The 18,493-nt window shown below is 30.9% G+C and overlaps 1 protein-coding gene across 3 annotated transcripts in view; it reads right to left on the reverse strand.

The window, feature by feature from the left end:
* Nucleotides 1-5,214: 5,214 nt before the first annotated feature.
* The window catches only part of LOC110645189 (uncharacterized), a 30,229-nt gene continuing 16,950 nt past the window's right edge, over nucleotides 5,215-18,493 (reverse strand). For 2 of the 3 annotated variants that reach the window (XM_058138702.1, XM_058138704.1), the window contains 9 exons: nucleotides 18,080-18,241; nucleotides 17,897-18,000; nucleotides 13,517-13,692; nucleotides 9,947-10,136; nucleotides 9,372-9,471; nucleotides 8,361-8,529; nucleotides 7,631-7,713; nucleotides 7,461-7,537; nucleotides 5,215-5,671 (listed from right to left, as the gene is read on the reverse strand). In XM_058138702.1, coding sequence (XP_057994685.1) covers nucleotides 5,500-5,671; nucleotides 7,461-7,537; nucleotides 7,631-7,713; nucleotides 8,361-8,529; nucleotides 9,372-9,471; nucleotides 9,947-10,136; nucleotides 13,517-13,692; nucleotides 17,897-18,000; nucleotides 18,080-18,241 — 1,233 coding nt within the window. In that variant the 3' untranslated portion in view covers nucleotides 5,215-5,499. The remainder of the gene's footprint in view (nucleotides 5,672-7,460; nucleotides 7,538-7,630; nucleotides 7,714-8,360; nucleotides 8,530-9,371; nucleotides 9,472-9,946; nucleotides 10,137-13,516; nucleotides 13,693-17,896; nucleotides 18,001-18,079; nucleotides 18,242-18,493) is intronic. The other variant, XM_058138703.1, reaches the window with a different exon arrangement.

The following is an 18,493-nucleotide window of genomic DNA, read 5'->3' on the forward strand; positions in this document are numbered from 1 at the left end:
TCTGGACAAAGAAAACTTGAAAAACAAAAGTGGCAGAAAGTTACACGGGGCAGAGGCATGTAACACTACACGGGTCGTGTAAAGTACCCTGTCAGCAATTCTGATGCGACTTTTCTTCGTTCCAACCAGATCCGGATGGACTTCTAATGCTTTTAGGACTCTGAAATTAGGGTTTTTACACCAGATATAAATATAACAAGTCAGGAATTGAGGGAGGGAGAAGAGAATTTACATCCGAGAAGAGAATTTACATTGAGCCAATTTTTACATTCAAGGAGGAACATCAACCTCAAGGGAGGCAAGGGAGAAACAAGTTCTGCAAGATTGCTAGAATGGATTTTCAGCTGAAGTTCCAAAAGTCTAAGGCTATAATTTTCCTTCTGGGTTCTTTCACTCTATTTTCTTCTCATGTCTTCTCTTTATCTTTTTATAATCTTGATTGTAAAACTCACCATGGGTGAGTAGGCTCTTTATTCTAGGGTTAGGGTGCAACACTCTCAATTTCATTATGGATCTGATTTGATATGGGGTATTTTATTCTTTGATTCAATCTCTTGTGATCTTAATGCATGCTATGTGTTGGTACTCACTTAGTATTGATTACAGATATTAATTGAAGGACTGAAAGGTAAAGATTAATATTAGAAAATTGAGATTTTGAATCTAGGAAATCTGACCTAGAGATAGGCTAATGACATTTGTGGAATTTCAAAATTAATCAAAGATCTTAAAGGGTTTTAATTAATTTAATCACCACAAAAGTAGGGTTTATGTTAATTAAAATACACCTTGAGTGCCTTGAGAGATGACTTAAGATAACTTAGGATTAATTTTCATCAAAGTAATAATCTCCCATTTATTGAATGAATCAGATTGATTCTATAATTGATTGAATTGTGAATCCCTAGCTCTATAATGCCTTTGTCCATTAGTATTTTAGTTTAGTTAATTATTTAGATTTTATTTCTTTTAATTTAGATCTAATCATTATTTCTCTACAAAGATTGTCTAGATAATTAATATCACTATAGTTTGGTACTCAACACGGTCCTCGTAGAAAAGATACTCTACTCATCACTTTATTACTTATTAGCGATCCGTGCACCTGCAGTGGTTAAAAAACCAGCAAACAGCAGCCATGCATGTTCTTAGATATTTGAGGTCTTCTCCTTCACAAGGGCTATATTTTCCAATAGAGAATGATTTCAAGCCCCCTTCATACTGCGATGCAGATTAGGCTTCTTGTTCCTTTTCTAGAAAATCGTTAATAGGTTTTTGTATTTTCTTGGGCCATTCTCTGGTTTCTTGGAAGACTAAGAAGCAGTTTACAATTTCTAAATCTTCTGCTGAAACAGAATATATGGCTATGGCCTTTACAGTTTGTGAGTTACTTTAAGTGACTTGTCGCTTAAAAGATTTGCAGGTTCCTGTTCATTTCCTAGTAAGTCTTAAGTGTGATAACAAGGCAGCTTTACACATTGCTGCTAATCCTGTTTTCCATGAAAGAACAAAGCACATTGACATTGATTGCCATATTGTAAGGGATTAGCTACAAAAAAGCTTCATATCTCCTTCTCATGTTTCTTCTCAATTGCAGCTAGCAGACATTTTAACTAAGCCATTGTCCACTAATCTTCATTAGCAATTTATATCCAAGTTGAATATGGTTTCCCTACCAGATCCCACTTGAGGGGGAGATGTAGAGTATAGTTGCTGATGTATTGTTAATGGGCTGTAACATTGATGTTGGGCTTAGTAGTGCATGTATTAGTGAGACTATAAAAACTTCTGTAAAGAGGATTTTTTTAGTGAAGTGATAATTTTTCTTCTGCTTTCCTAAATTGTACAATATTTAATATATATATATATATATATATATATATATATATAATTAAAAAAATAATTACATTAATTTCAATTAATAAAAATATTTTTTTAATATAACATTTTATTTAAAAATAAATATAAAATATAATTTTCTTTTAAATATAATGCATAATCAAAAAATTAAAAATAATAAACATTACTTTTAAAATTTTAATATTAATTTTATTACTTTAAAATGAACATAAAAATATTATAATTTTAAATAAAAAAATCGATATTCTAGTTAAAATCAAAATCAAAACTAAAATTTGAACCGTAGGAATAACTAGAATCAAATATTTGCTTGCTTATCTTAAATAAGCTGTTTAAATTTATTAGATTTGTACACAATTCAAAATTTTATTTATTTCAAGTCAAAACATACACTTTTGCAACATGTAAAACAAACATATATTAGGTAATGAATTCATATATAAAATACCATATATCCTATATTTACGAAAAGAAAATAAATAAATAAATAAAATAAAAATTTACAAGGTTTTTAATTAATTATTTAAACAGAAACACCAACATTCAATTAACATTAGATGTAAAAATCAGAGGATTGATTTAAACTTTTTTAACCTAATTAATAAATTATATAATTATACTAAAATACACAACACTTTCACTGTTCCTAAGGGTGAACAGTGAAAGTGTTGATTTGTTCCCTACTTATTTTGTTTTTCCCTTACATATATATGGCTCCTTATAACAATGTGTGTGATAGTTTTTTTTTTTTTTTTTTTTTCTGCTTTTACATGTGGGTTTTTAGGATAGTGAGTGTGAATGAGTGTTATGTAATAAGAATAGTAAAATCACCCTTTTATCCTTTTATTGTAATTATTTAAGTGACAAGTTTCTAGCATTTTCCTTTTTCTCTCATCCTCTACCAACTTCTTCCACCAAGCCTCCCTCCATTAAAAACCTGTGCTGGAACTCAAGATACTCTTCCTTCCTTTTTTTTTTTTTTAATTTCTTTATTTGTGCATGCTTTTGCTATTTTCTTATTGAAAATAAAATTATGCAAAAGAGAGTTTTTGTTTTTTCTTAGTTTCTATATATTTTTAAGAGTATACTATTTTATTGACATATTATTTTGGAAGCTCCATGACTTTTGAGAAATAAAGGAAGATACATGATTTTTTTTCATAATGAATATTTAATATTACAACACAAAAATTTAGGTATCAAATTATTAATTCATTTTATTGAGGTAATTTTTTAATTATATATAATTGATGAAAAGAATTATATTAATCTCATTGAATTATCATATAATATGAAGAAGATATATTATATAATATATTTATAGTCAATGATAATGATTATTAGAAATTGAAAAATTAAATGTATCATTTTGGATTATTATTATTAGTATTATTACTCTTTCTTCCTTTTTTTTATCTCTTTATTTGTGCATTCTTTTACTATTTCTTATTGAAAATGAAATTGTGCAAAAGAAATTTTTTTTTTTTTTTTTGGGTTTCTATATCTTTAAGAGTATGTTGTTTTATTGAAAAATTCTTTTGGAAGCTCCATGACTTTTGGGAGATAAAGGAAGATAAAATATTTTTTTTAATAATGATTGTTCAATATTACAGCACAATTATTTAAATATTAAAATATTAATTTATTTATAGAGGCAATTTTTTTAATTATGTATAATTGATGAAAAGAAATATATTAATCTCATTGAATTACACTAGAAAAAATGATTATATAATATGAAGAAGGTATATTATATAATATATTTATAGCTAATAATTATATTTAAAATTGACTAGGCAGCACTTATACTGTGTTGTTTTGCCTTTTTTAGATGTACATATTACATTTTGAGGATTCTTTTTCTTTTGAGTTTGGATATTTACTGCAGTTTAAGAAATTAAGTATTACAGTGACTGCTGAACCCCACCCTCTCTCTACTGGAATTTCTTCTTTTACCTTTCACATCTTTTTTTTTTTTTCTCTATTTACAAAACTCTCTCTTTTTCTCTCTATTTTGCATGTGTTAATTTAATTTGCTTTTTATTTCAAATTTAAAATTATTAATTCAATTTACTTTTAATAAGTTATCTTGACTCTAAAAATATAAATATGAAGTAAATAAAAATTTCATGTATCATAAAATTTTAATCTATAATATACTAAATTAATTTACATATATTTTTAAGAAAAATGAATATTTACATGTCTCATTTCAACTTTTATTTAAATTTTAATTGTTTTAAATTATTTAATTATCATACATATACATTATTATTATACACCAAACCTATTACCATAAAAATAGTATTAGGCTTTTCTTAAATGGGTTAATTAATTTACTTTTTTTTAAAACTATATTATTATTATTGTCTTCTTTTGTAACTGGATTCTATAATTAATTTTTTCAATTATCAAATTATATTTTATTTGATATATTATGATAAGTATATAATATTTATAAGCAAATAATAAATATTATATTATCAATATTAATTAATCTTAAACTAAACTATACGTATATAACTGATATGTAATATAATGAAGAATTAAAACTTTATTTTAATTAAACTTACTAAATAATTTTTATAATTATTGATATATAATAGCCTTATTTAGAAAATGCAAGTTTAATATTTTATATTTTTATAAATTAAAATTGGATTTTTTTTAGTGCAAACTTTTTTTTTTTAATGAGTACAGCAAATGGCAACACAAAAGGAAATGATTAACGGTAAAAGTGATACGTTACATCACTGAAAGAGTTTATATGTATTATTTTTAATTAATTTTTATTTATCAACAATGAAGGGAGAAAGAAGTTCCTAATAACACAATCCAAAATTTACCGGATGTTCTTAAATTCAACGAAATTAATCACCCTCATTACATTAATTTAAGAGGAGTTTTTTTAACTTTCTCCTTTTTACCATCATTAATTAGTTATGCATATCATTTTGTTTGTATATAAAAAAATAATGTCTTTCTTTACGTGCAAATTTCATCTTTTATTATGTACACCTGTTTAGAACAATTTATTATTATGGAATTCATATATAATTATAGGACAATTAAAAAGCTTATTTTAAAACAGATTTAATTTTCTTAATAAAGATATTTCAAACTTTTAACAATAAAACTTATTTAATTGACTTCTTATATATTTTTGTTGCGTTCAAATAAAAACAATAAATAATCCCTCTGTCAAAATCATCTATATAAATCATTTTTCATCATTCAATTATGTTTAAAAATAAAAATAAAACACCAATAATTAACTGCTTTCCAAACATTAAAATTACTCAGCTTTTTTTTTTTTAAAAAAAAAAAAAAAGAAAAGAAAAATAAGCACCTTAGTTTATGCCTGGTTCTTTACCTCCACTAAAATGCTGCAGTGATACATATAAGCTGCAAAAATTTCAGGTTGCTACATCATCAATAAAGATACAATTCAATTGCAGGTTACAGTTTGCAAATGTTAGAAATTTTCCAAGTTGGATCAACTAGTAACGGGCTGCACTTTTCTATTCTCATTTCTATTTTCTCTGCCTCAAGCATCAAAGTAAATGTGTATACATGTACAAGGAAACACAAACTTTGCATTGCACCTTTCACATCCATAAACTCTGCTCAGAATTATTCTCAATTAATTTTGGGCTTTGGTCGCCCTGGCTTCAAGACGATGTAAAGAACACCGAGAACAGTTAAGAATGCAGGAATTGTAGTCATATCAAACACTACATGCACTTTTCTCTCTCTTGTGCAGTGAATTGGGTGGAGAAGAGCTATAGTTGCATTCACTTGATCAGCAAACCTGAAAAAGAGACAAGACTCCAAACTTAGACAATATCAATAGCTTAATTCCCAGCTCACCATACTAAAATAAACGGAGGCATATCAAAACAATATAATAGCATCTACTATCACAATCATTGAATCTAGAACAATTTCATCTACCTTTACATCCAAAACAAAAGCTTAGAAGGGAAAGGGAACAAAGAATAAATATAAGCAGTGAACTACTAGAAACTGTGTCCAGAAAGCATTATTGATTAGCAGCTAACACAAAATCATAAGCAGTCCTCATGAACAGCAAGAGACTAATGGACTTCTTAACTGGCTCCATTGGCATTTGATGATGAAAAACCTGCAAACTGAAGCTTGTAGCTGCAGCTTGATGGCGATTATAATTATAGAGGTTATTCTTGTAATTTTTAGTTTGAATATAAAAAAAGTGGCTTTTAAGCAGTCGTTCTTGGTGGAGGTGAGTAGATTTTGGTTTTAACAGAAAAACCGAACCAAACAAATCTAATTTATTTTTTTTTGGTTAGGCTTTTTGGTTTATCGGTGAGGTTTCAATTTTTATTTTTAAAAATTTTCAGTTTTTCGGTTCAGTTAATTCAGTATAAAACCAAATTAGCTAAAACGATTAATTATGCTATGTTGTTTATCACAATATAAAACCCATCCCTCCCTCCAATCTTCTCTGCCCATCCTCCTTCAGTCCTCTCTGCTCGAGGCTCCACCCCTCCCTAGCTACCTCTCTGCCTCTCAAGTCGTCTCGAGTCACAACTCCTCCAGCCTTTTTTTTTTCCCCCATTTTACTCTCTCTATGCAGTCGTCAATCACCAAAAACCGTGACCCTCCCTGTCCTTGCACCCATGGCTCAAGCACATCTCTTATCTTAGGGCTCACTCCATTAACATCGTGAAACATGAAGTGGGATCTAGGCAGAGGCATAGTCATGTATATCAGAAGAGAGATTGATTTTGGTTTTCATTGAGGGATTTGATTGGTCGTGTTGGCTTTAGGGTTGTGTAATTTAGCTGCTGTGTGGGATTGATTTTGGTTTTTGAGACACAGTTGCATTAAATGTGCTATTTTGCACATTGACGATAATATTTTGCATTGTTTTCTTTACTTTCTTTTTCTCAAACTTCTATCTAGCACTTAGCAGTGAAAAATATCACTTTCATTTTGCATCATTTTCTTTTTGCGTTATTGGCTTACCTACTCAGTAACTTAGTCACCTTCTGGGCCAGCTTGATTTTGAAGAAAGCAAAGTTTGGAACGGCATCGCTTGAGCTTGGGCATTCTATTCTATACCGAACAGATCTGATTCAATCTGGTTTGATTAGGTTCTTCTACTATTTTGGTTCTCTTTTCATTTTATAGACACTTGGATTTTGGTTTTTACTGTTCAGTTCGGTTCGCAACTGATTGCACGCCCCTAGTTCTTAGTGCAAAATTGCAAGTTGCTATTTGTGGATGCAGGCAAAATATCAAACGACAAACTTCCATGTACTTCTCTTTTTCTATGTTTGTTATACTAACCTTTGTGTGTGTTATATGGTCTATTTTTCAACAACCTTGACTATAAGCCACCAAATTTGTTTGACTTCCTCTAATAAGGAATTTAGTTCAACCGTCTTGAAAATTTTACCTCCCAAAAATTTCACTAGATTACTAAACCCCCACTAGAGGGAAGTGCGTCATAAGACCATACTAAAACAAGAAAAATGACGGGGTGAATGCAAAAAATAAAAATAAAAATCAGAAATTATGTCCGATGAACATAATGAATGATATCATAAATGCCTAACCCTTTGGAAGCATCCTCTAACGTATAAAGAAGCCTCATGGCATCCACATAACGCAATTCTCCAGCAATGGTTGAGATCTGAAAAGACAATAAATACAAATTAAACAGGTTCTACAAATACTTCTCAGGAACTGAAAATAATATAAAATACAATAGAAAAGGGGTACTCACTCTTCTCCACAGGCTAACCACATAATTATACTTGTTCACAAGCTCTTGCTCTTTGGATTGAAAGAGCCTGAAGGTCTTCTCAGCTGGTATTGGTTAAGGTTTTCCAATAGCAGTCATAAATGCAGGAGCTGATATAGAATTAGATGCAATTCTTCATTAAAAAAAAAAAAAAAAAAATTCAATTAATCATCATAATTTTGACAATCTTCCAGAATACCATAGTAATATACACATAGGAACGTGGGAATTTGTTCTATTTGAACAATAGGCAAGCAGATAAATGATGATCGAGTTATGGATAGCAAATTCCCAGATAACACATGTATTTATGGTAAAATAGCTAGTCCTATTACTACTAAAATTAAGAATCCTTAAACAAGAAAACCCTAATCAAACGCTATTAGGAATCTCAAAACACCTAAAAATTCCTAAATGATAAAATACTGAACCTAATAGAACTCCATAAATATTCCTAAATAATAGAAATCTTCTATTATTAATTTTATGTGGAATATAATTTCCAGATAGCATCTTCCAATACTGCATCATTGTGTAATCCCTAGTATGCTAATTTTACTAACATTCATATGGAACTTTTACTTCATACTAGTTCCAAGAGAAATTGTAGTACAATAGGGACCAATGAATGCCCAAACAATAACATGCTGAATTGTAGTACAATAAGTCTGAACTTCAAATGTTCTGCTACAAAACCATAAGACAAGGATACATGTACGCTCCATTAGTAGACGATGAGTGGCAGAATTGACCAGTTGTATCGACTCTTCAAGAGTCGTGATTATATAACTCCGACCAATTGTATCTGACTGAAACTGTGATATGTGCCAGCCCTGGGAAGTTATGGAAAAAGGATTGCATCCGACAGACCATATCCAGTCCTGTCAAATTGCAACGCAGTATCATATAATTAACTTTAAAGGCATTAAAGATGCAAACTCATTTAGTGCAACTCATCAGAATTCGAAGAAATTACAAAGCACATAAGAGAGTACGTGTGTGCAGGTCAATTGACTCTGCATGTGAGCAGCTGTTCTTTTTTTTTCTTTTTTTTTTTTTGGGGAGTGATTTTACACACACACACACACATGTAAGAGAGATGCACAACCATGCCTCTCACCAAAAGCACATACAACTTCAAATTTCTAAAATAAATCCTCCATTTTCTAGTTCACAAAAAGAGTATCTGCAGACAAATATATACACAAAACATCAAAGATGCATATAAAAACTCATTAAACACAATGTTCATAGTTAGTTCTAATAAATTAACAAGAATACTTTAGTAAGTAGGATATAATGACTTCAAGACAAGAAGAAAACTCCAGATTAATTTGCAAATACTTGTATATATTTTAATACATATAACTTAAATAATTTTTACATATATCTGGCATGTCTAAGTATTTATTACAACTATTACAGTTATAAAAAATTAGGCTGCTAAAATATAAGGAAAATCAATGTAATTTGAACATTAACATCCAGAGTTAAAACATTTTTTTTCTATGTTGCTAGGCAACAGGAATCAAGCCTCAATAATCAAATATAATCACAAAAGATTTTGAAGGACAAAAAGATAGAAACCTCAGGCAAAATGTTATCAATAAAATTGAATCATGAATCATTAGTACATTTCTTTGACAAGTCACTACAATATGATTAAAATGTCAGAAAACAGATCTGCTAATCAAGTAAAATAAGCATTTTTACGCGCTAATACCTCAATTGCAGTTTCATGGGCATGGCTATAGGCAATATGAAGGGGAAGTAAACCAGCCAGATGTTCAGAAACAGCAGCCATTGAAGCTTTTATGGGCCTCCTGAATAAGGGGGGAAATGAGGAATGCAACAATTAAATTTGTTAGATTCAGTTTCAAATATAAAAAATACACCATTATCCCATGTGTAGTACAATAGAAATTTCTTTATTATATTTTTGCTTGCTTTCCCAGTAAAGGATTATTTCATGACTCATTTTTCATTTGTCACTTCAAATTAAAATTAAATTAGAAAAGTGCATCGCCCAAGTACACCGCAAGTATACAAGAGTGAAGAGTTTCACATTTTTAAAGAAACTACAATCATATGAAAGAAAATGAGAATTAAACAGCACTTAGAACCTAAGGACGCAAACAAATTGTTTAAAGACAGGGAACAAGCATCTGGATAAGTAAACTGCTCCAAATCTGGTTCCTCGAGTAGGTTTTTTTTTTTTTTTAATCTCTAGATAACTAGTAAATCAAAATAGGTGCCTTCAAAATACATAAATAACTTGAAATTAAAGTTGACCCTGACCTCAAGTCCCACAAAAGTGACTGCCCATTGCATTGCAAATAGCTTTCCCAGGATGGCGGCTCTGACTGGACAACAATAACCATGTCTGAAAGAGCCTTTGCTTGATAATGCTTGTCAACCAATAATGGCTCTCCATGAATGAACCAGAAGATAGGAACTTCAAGTGTAGACCTGGTATGGGCATGTGCTCCTGCATAATTTCAAGGGATGAAAACCTTTCACTTGAATAATGAGAATATAAAAAAATAAAATAAAATAAAAATTACAGGTCACGTATTGAAACTCTGATGCAAGCTTACAATAAAAAGAACAAAAAATGTGAGTGCCGTAAAATAAAAGTTCAAACAAAATCCAAAATGTTAAAATTAGTAAATAATAAAAGCATCAGCAAGCACAGAAACAAATTGCACCCCAAAGGATTTTTTTTTCTTTTTCTTTTTTTTTTTGGGGGGAGGGGGGAGCATTTTAAAAGATCAAATGTCATCGAAAATCTTGATAGAAACAGAGATCATTTTAACAATTCTCTCCCTGAAAAACTCTCATTCTCTCGCTCTCCAAGAAATGAAAAAACCAATAAAAGGATTATAGCTAAGGCCTTTTCTCTTATATATACAAGCATTTATACCTCTTCAGCCTGCAACTAATCTTCAATCATTTTAGCAGCTATCAACAAGACAGACTCCTATTAAAGAGTGAGCGACTTCCAACAAAAATTTAGCCAACATCAAAAAGGTCTTGCATTGATTTGGCTGCATTCATGCGCAAGTAACATTTCTTGACCATTATCTACTCATTCTTAAGATTGCAATTGATGGTTCTCACATATTGCTTGCCATTTCTGAAAGATAAACTCATAATTTTAAATTTCCATAGAGAGTTTAATCTAACTTGTGAGGATGAGCAGCGTGTTAATAATATGATTAAAACAAGATCATTGAAATGGAGAAGTGTGATAGGGAGTTAAGTACTAAGATCCCAGAAATCATGAGGGCCAAAGTTTTACAAGATTGAAATTTGACAAGCTATTGTGTACAATAGTCTGGATGCTGAAGAAAAAACAAATGTATAAAATTACCCTCACAGAATCTTGTATCCCAGTTCCTTCCCCACCCCATGCTAGCTAGTTTTGTTGAATTTCAATTGAGAGCATGTTTTAGGGAAACCTGATTTACTTTGGGCAGAGATGGGGTGGGGCAGGAACTACCAATAATCACATTGGAACCTTTTTTTGTTAACTACAAGTAGCTCTGAAACACAATTTTTGTTTGGGCAACCCAATCACTATTTCAGCCCAAAAAAACATAAGGCTTGCCATCCTTCCTCAAGCTAGATACAACCAACTTGGCAATATATGTAATGATAAGCAAAAGTCTCCTGCCTTAGACAATCAAGCTTTTCTCAAGCCCTCCAGAGAAATTGATTGATCAAAATTCAACCTCATAGATTTCAGTGAACCATCACTCAACCATTTTTTTTCTGTTCTTTCAGTTGTCCTAATTGCAAACCTAGGTGTGCCAGCTTTTTCTTTTATCAAAACTCGTTCCATAGCTTTAAAAACCAACAAGATCTATGACACTTAAGACATAAAAAGATCACAGCCTTGGAGCGCAAGTCATAAAAGTCGGTTTTCCTTCTCTCCTTCCAGCACAAAATGATTTTTTTTTCAATAGCTACAAAATTGACTGCTACTGCCTTCCATCAGGATGAATGGAAAAAGAGAGAGAGAGAGAGAGAGAGAGAGAGAGAGAGAGAGAGAGACATGGTCAGAACCAACTGTATTGGCTAGAGACTTCAGAACTGCCAATTCACATACCAAAAAATTCGGCTACTTTGCCAAAAAGGAACAAAAATAAAAAATGAAATGGGTTCTAAGAAAGTACAATGAAAATCGGCTAGACTAATTGAGAACGATTTTAACGGTTTGTTCTCAGCGAGAATCCAAATAAAAACAAAGAGATCTTTCTGAGATATCAGTGGAACTGTATCAGTGGTTCAGCAACAGCCATCTAGCCTTAGCTGCTTTAGAGATAGTTCAGTAGCTTTGGACTTCAAAAGCATCTTTTTTCCATCAACATTCCTTTTTCACAACTTGCTTTTTCAACAAAATCTTAACTAAATATAAATACTACAGAACTAATTCACTAGAAACAAAGTCTTGCAAAGAAAATATCTCCCACGTGATATCCAGGGTAGGGTTTCAAATAACAGGCTGTTGCATCCTGTATTGCCCAAGATGCAACAAAAAAAATGGACTGGAAGAGAGAGAGAGAGAGAGAGAGAGAGAGAGGAGGGGTGGACAAACATAGGACTGGGAAACTGGCCACTTTGTTTTTAACCCTAGTCTAATGGGCTGGCACATTTTTTTCAAAACTTAAAGGCCACATATGGTTCAATAAAATGCAATTCTCAGAGCAAGGTTCCAGTTTCTAGCTTAGTAAACAAGAGTGTCAAAATTTTTACAATATTTTTAATTAAAGAACTTAGTAGACATCAATTTCATTTCCATAAGTGTACCAAACATGCTCTAAGAGTCTAGTGTTCTTTCTTTCAAGTTTTTATTGGTATATCAGTATATCACTGATAAGTGATAACCATTAATTTATATAATAAGGGCCATAAGTTAAACATCAAATTAGTCCAAAGCTTATTCCTTTTAACCTTTCATTTGAACCATTAATCCCTATTTGTCTCTCTTTTATGTTATTTATATTTATTTCTTTCATAGGTAGAATGAAGAGAATCAAATGCCCAGTATGGAAGTGTGATAAGTTAATAGTGAAAGGACTGAAAAAGGGAAGGCGGAGGCTTAAGATGACGTCAAGGGAAATAGTATCACAAGATTTACAAGTCTTGGATATTAAGGTAGACATGGTGTCTAACAGAGCTTAATAGCAAAAAACAGTCCATAAAGCCAACCTGAACCTAATTAGTTGCGGGGGCCTTCGGTCCCCCGTCGCCCCGAAAGGTCGGGGAAGCAGGCTGGGCCTCGCCCTGCCGGCTCTCCGCGGCCCTAACAACCAACCCCGGCGCGAGAAGCGCCAAGGATTAATTAACCCCAAATTTTTGGGATAAAGGCTTAGTTGAGTTGAGTTGAGTTGAGTTGTCATTGCTTTTGTTATTTCTTTCATAGGAAGGGGATTCTAGCCATTTACATAAAATAATGATTTTTATACAAAATAATTTATTTTAATTTCTTAAATTTGAAGTTTTAATTTCTATATATATATATATATATATATATATATATATATATATATATATATATATATATATATATATATATGTCAATTATAATCAGAAAATCATAATTTCCTCTCAACAAATAGTTGTTTTAGACATTAAAAGCAGTGAAATGCTGTATATTAAGTTAAATACATACTAAATTGTCAATTTGAGTAATTTTTCTGATTTCTAACTATTCATATAGTCTAATACGATCAGATACCATGGCACTGCAACCAATACTGTTATTTTAAACCCTGATGATATTTCAAGAAATAATTATCACATAAATATTTTTCAACAATTTGTAAATAAAAATAAGGTTAGAAAAGTAAGGTGGTAGATGACCTTTGAGAGAACCATGTTCATTCAACCTCTGCAATTGATACTGAAGAATAGAAGAATCAAGATAGGACCGAATGGTCTTTCTATATGTTCCATTAACAAGTAAAAGTGGAACAGCTGCTGCACGCCGTGCAACTGAAAATGCCATTGCCAAGGCAGGATCTTCTGAAAGTGATAATCTACATACAGCTTCAAACAATATATAAGTTGAAAGGAAGGACCGATTTCTTACTGTTTACACAAGAAGCTAAACATATGGTAATCATCCAAAGAGCATTGTTATGGAAATTCACATTCAAATGCTTGAATTTCCATAACAAGCATCAATACCAAAAGAAAAAGAATCTCAATTTGTTTTGGAGACAATACCTCATCCATGGAAAATAATGCAAGGAAAACTTTTTTAAGAACATCTCATTTTCTGTTATTTAATTGTAACACTGAAATTAGTTGAATTTTTTTTTTTTTTTTGGCATATGTAGAACATTGGAAAATATTAGGATGGTTTAGATATGAACAACAATGCTTAATTTCAAGAAAAATATTGCAATATTGCAAGTAAACTGAAAAATAAATTTTGATGCTTCGTAATAAAAATTTTTTACCTAAATGTGATAATAATGAGGCATATGAACAGTACAAGATAGCAAAGAAAGAGGCAAAAAAGGCAGTTAGTCAGGCAAGAGCACAGGCCTTTGAAAAGTTATATGAGAAACTTGGAACTAAAGAAGGGGAGAAAGATATTTATAGATTAGTAAGGAGGAGAGAAAGGATATGTCAAGATCTCAATCAAGTTAGGCGCATTAAGGATAAAGAAGGAAAAGTGTTAGTGAAAGATGAGGACATTAAAGAAAGATGGAGAAATTATTTTAATGATTCTTTAATAATAGTCAAAATGGTAATAGCGTGAATATGGATTATAGAACAATAGAAAAGAATGTGAATTATACTAGAAGGATTAGATCTTTAGAAGTAAAGGAAGCACTTAAGAGAATGAAAGTGGGTAAAGCCTGTGGATCCGATGAAATACCAATTGAAGTGTGGAAGTATTTGGGAGATATGGAAGTGGCATGGTTAACTAAATTACTTAATAAGATTCTAAACTCAAAGAAAATGCCTGATGAATGGAGGAAGAGTATTTTAGTACCTATTTTTAAAAATAAGGGAGACATACAGAGTTGCTCAAACTATAGGGGAATTAAACTCATGAGCCATACTATGAAGTTGTGAGAGAGAGTTGTGGAGCATCGACTACGTCATGATACTTCTATCTCTCTCAATCAATTTGGTTTCATGCCCGGTCGTTCAACTATGGAAGCGATCTTTCTCATTAGAAGCTTAATGGAGAAATATAGAGATGTGAAAAAAGATCTACACATGGTTTTTATTGATTTGGAGAAGGCTTATGATAGTGTTCTAAAAGAGGTCCTATGGAATGTATTAGAACAAAAGAGGGTATCTGTTAGATACATACAAGTATTGAAAGATATGTATGAAGGAGCAACTACTATTGTGCGCACAGTGGGAGGGGACACAAGAGATTTTCCGACCTCAATTGGATTACACCAAGGATCAGCCATAAGCCCTTACCTTTTTACATTAGTTTTAGATGAACTGACAAAACATATACAAGAGAGTATTCCTTGGTGCATGATGTTTGCGGATGATATTGTTCTGATAGATGAGAAACGAGAAGGAGTCAATAGAAAGCTAGAACTTTGAAGAAGTACTCTAGAGTCAAAGGGTTTTAAGTTAAATAGAACGAAGACAGAATACATGCATTGCAAGTTCAGCAAAGGCCAAACTGGTGATAGGGAAGGAGTTAGTTTGAATGGAATGGTACTGTCCCAAAGTAATCACTTTAAATATCTAGGCTTGGTCCTTCAAGTAGATGGGGGATGTGAGGAAGATATTAGTCATAGGATTAAAGCCGGATGATTGAAGTGGAGACGTGCCACGGGAGTTTTATGTGATCATAAGATTCCCAATAAATTGAAAGAAAATTTTACCGTACAGCCATACGACCGGCTATGTTATATGGTAGTGAGTGTTGGGCACTGAAAGAGTCGTATGCATCTAAGATAAGAGTTACAAAGATGAGAATGTTAAGTTGGATGAGTGGCCATACTAGACTAGATAAAGTCCGTAATGAGAGTATTAGAGAAATAGTAGGAGTTGTGCCAATTGAAGATAAGTTGAGAGAAGGGAGATTGAGGTGGTTTGGTCATGTGAAGCGTAGACATACGGAGGCTCCAGTTAGACAAGTATAACGCATTAGGTTAGATGATAAAAAGAAAAAAAGGGGTAGACCTAAATTGACTTGGAGGAGAGTAGTACAACATGACCTAGAAGCATTAAATATTTTTGAGGATTTAACCCAAAATCGTTCAGAGTGGAGAAAGCGAATCCATATAGCCGACCCCAAATTTTTGGGATAAAGACTTAGTTGAGTTGAGTTGGTAATAAAAAATTTTTAAATGGAAATTTAAAAATATAAATTTCCAAATTTGAAAAATTCATACCAACCTTTGGAAACCTAAATTTCCTTTTATTGTGAAGAGACACATATCAAGGGAAAACATGTATGTTTTCATTCTTTAGCACTTTGTTGCTACATTCAAATACCAGTAACAACATTCTTTTTTTTTTTTAAGTTACTCTCATTTTCTTTCACATATAAAAGGTTCTTGCATCAACTTTTGAATGCAGGACTAGTTGGCTTCGAATAAATAATTTTCCATTTAGTTGCTGTGATCAAATCCTAGTAGATTTTTTTTAATAAAGCATATATTTACAAATTTGTAAATTAAAATATTAGAACTTTTTAAAAATAAAAAATAATATGAGATAAAAATAATACTAAAATAATACTATCCTTCATATTTATATTTTTTATAACAATGAGCTTATAAAGAAACAAAATTTTTGGTAATTTTAAAATTTTAAACTAAATAATCTTATTATAATAGCTGTCATGGTAAGTTTTTAATGTTAAAAATTATATTGAATAATTAATTATATTATGTTTAATTAAAATGTTAAATTATTTACATGTTTACATTTTCTAATTTAAAAAAAATAAAATAAAGTTATAAAGCGAAAACGCAATAGGAAGATTGAAAATTTGGACTAATGATCATGTTTTCTAGTTTACAATTGGAAAATGAAAAAAAAAATTAGAAAATATAGAGGAAAACTGGAAAATGAAGACAGAAAATGTTTTCCGCAACTGCAAAAGCCTTAATTTTCTTTCAATATTTAACCCTGAAAAAGTTTTAATCCACAAAAAATTTACATTTTTTATATTTAGATTTGATTATGAGAGAAAATTAATTAAAACAATCAGAAATGCAGATGTGCTTCTGTTGTTCCCTTGCAGATTAACCCTGTAATAAATTTGTACGTTCAGAAATAAATAATTATATAAACTAAAATCCATCTGCATGGCAATATTCCCTAAACAAAGACATGTGGATGAGCCATATATATATAATATTTTATACATGCTTCAATAATTAATAAAAATATTTCAAATTACTAAAATTGCAAATCAAACTTCACGCTTCAAAACCTTAAAATGTCAATCATTAACTTCGTAAACCATCGCAATTGAAAATCTCACAACTTTCTCAAATTCTCACTTATTTCTCCGTGAAATCTTTAAAATGAGAAATCTAAAAGACAATCTTATCAAGCAGAAAATTTTAATATTTTCAAATTTCAAAGAAAATAATAATGGATGCATTAATTATTTTTAAATAAAAATTCTAATAATTGGTATGAATTTCATTTAATTTTTTTTTAAGAAAAAAATCAACCTTCTATCTAAAATTTCTCTACAAGAATTTTCACACATTATTAGACTATTTTATATAAATCATGAACCAAATTAAAATTTATTCTGTGAATGGTTCAAACCTTGAAACAACTTAGTCAAACAAAAAAATGTGTTACAAACAAATTCTAAAAGAAAACAGTGAGTGTGTGCATTGAAATCCAAACTAAAAAGCTAGGATTGATATTGTAATGTCTTGAAATATGCAATGAATTTGCAAGAAGTTCAAAGTTTCAAGTGATGAATGTAATTGGATTAATTGTTTAATAAAAAAATAAATTTACCATTAAAAAAAAAAAAGAAAAAAGAGTAAAAGCATGATATGTCTGCAATATGCAGAAATGTTGCTTGTGACTTCCTATTTTTAAAACAGGGACTAATTTTCCTTTAAAATGGCTCAATTTTACCTCTGATTAGAAAAACATTTTCTGTTGACTAATTTTTCTAAGCTTCCCAAATTCTGGAAAATGCAGAAATTGTTTTCTAGGAAATATTTTTTCAAGTGTAGCCTAATTCTTAAGACAAAAACAATAATGCAGAATACATACAGGGTCTGGCTGAACATAGCCTTTTGGGAAGGCAACAACAAGGAGGAAAGCCCATCCATGAGAGCCTTGAGATCCACAGGTAGTTGTTTAACAGTCCTAACTTTCTGCACAAATAAATTGAGAGTAAAAACAAATTTCAAAATCCAGAAAAGCTCCTTTAAAAGTATATAATATACACCATACCTCCTGTGTAATGAAAAACAACTGAAAGGATATCTTCTCATAATAGTGGAAAGCACCGTCAGCAATTGAAGGTGATATTATGTGCCTCATGGAACCCCACAGTGTAGCGCCTAAATGAGCCAGAAAAGTATCCCGTGCAACCGTGTAGTTCTGAAACTCCTGCTAGGAAACAGTAAAATGTAACAAAGATCATACTTTCTAATTCAAAGGTATAATCATAACTTGATCTTTATGTAATCATAATAAAATTGGATGACACAAAAAAAATCCTAGCAATAAATTTTCTATCCATCCAATAAATCCACATAATTATTTGTCAGAGTCTTTCTCAAAATAAGAAGGAGAGGAAGAAAGTGGCTATCTATTGTTGCGTGTGTGTGTGTGTGTGTGTGTGTGTGTGTGTGTGTGTGTGTG

Source organism: Hevea brasiliensis, chromosome 16 (assembly GCF_030052815.1).
Source record: "Hevea brasiliensis isolate MT/VB/25A 57/8 chromosome 16, ASM3005281v1, whole genome shotgun sequence".
NCBI classification, from domain to species: domain Eukaryota; kingdom Viridiplantae; phylum Streptophyta; class Magnoliopsida; order Malpighiales; family Euphorbiaceae; genus Hevea; species Hevea brasiliensis.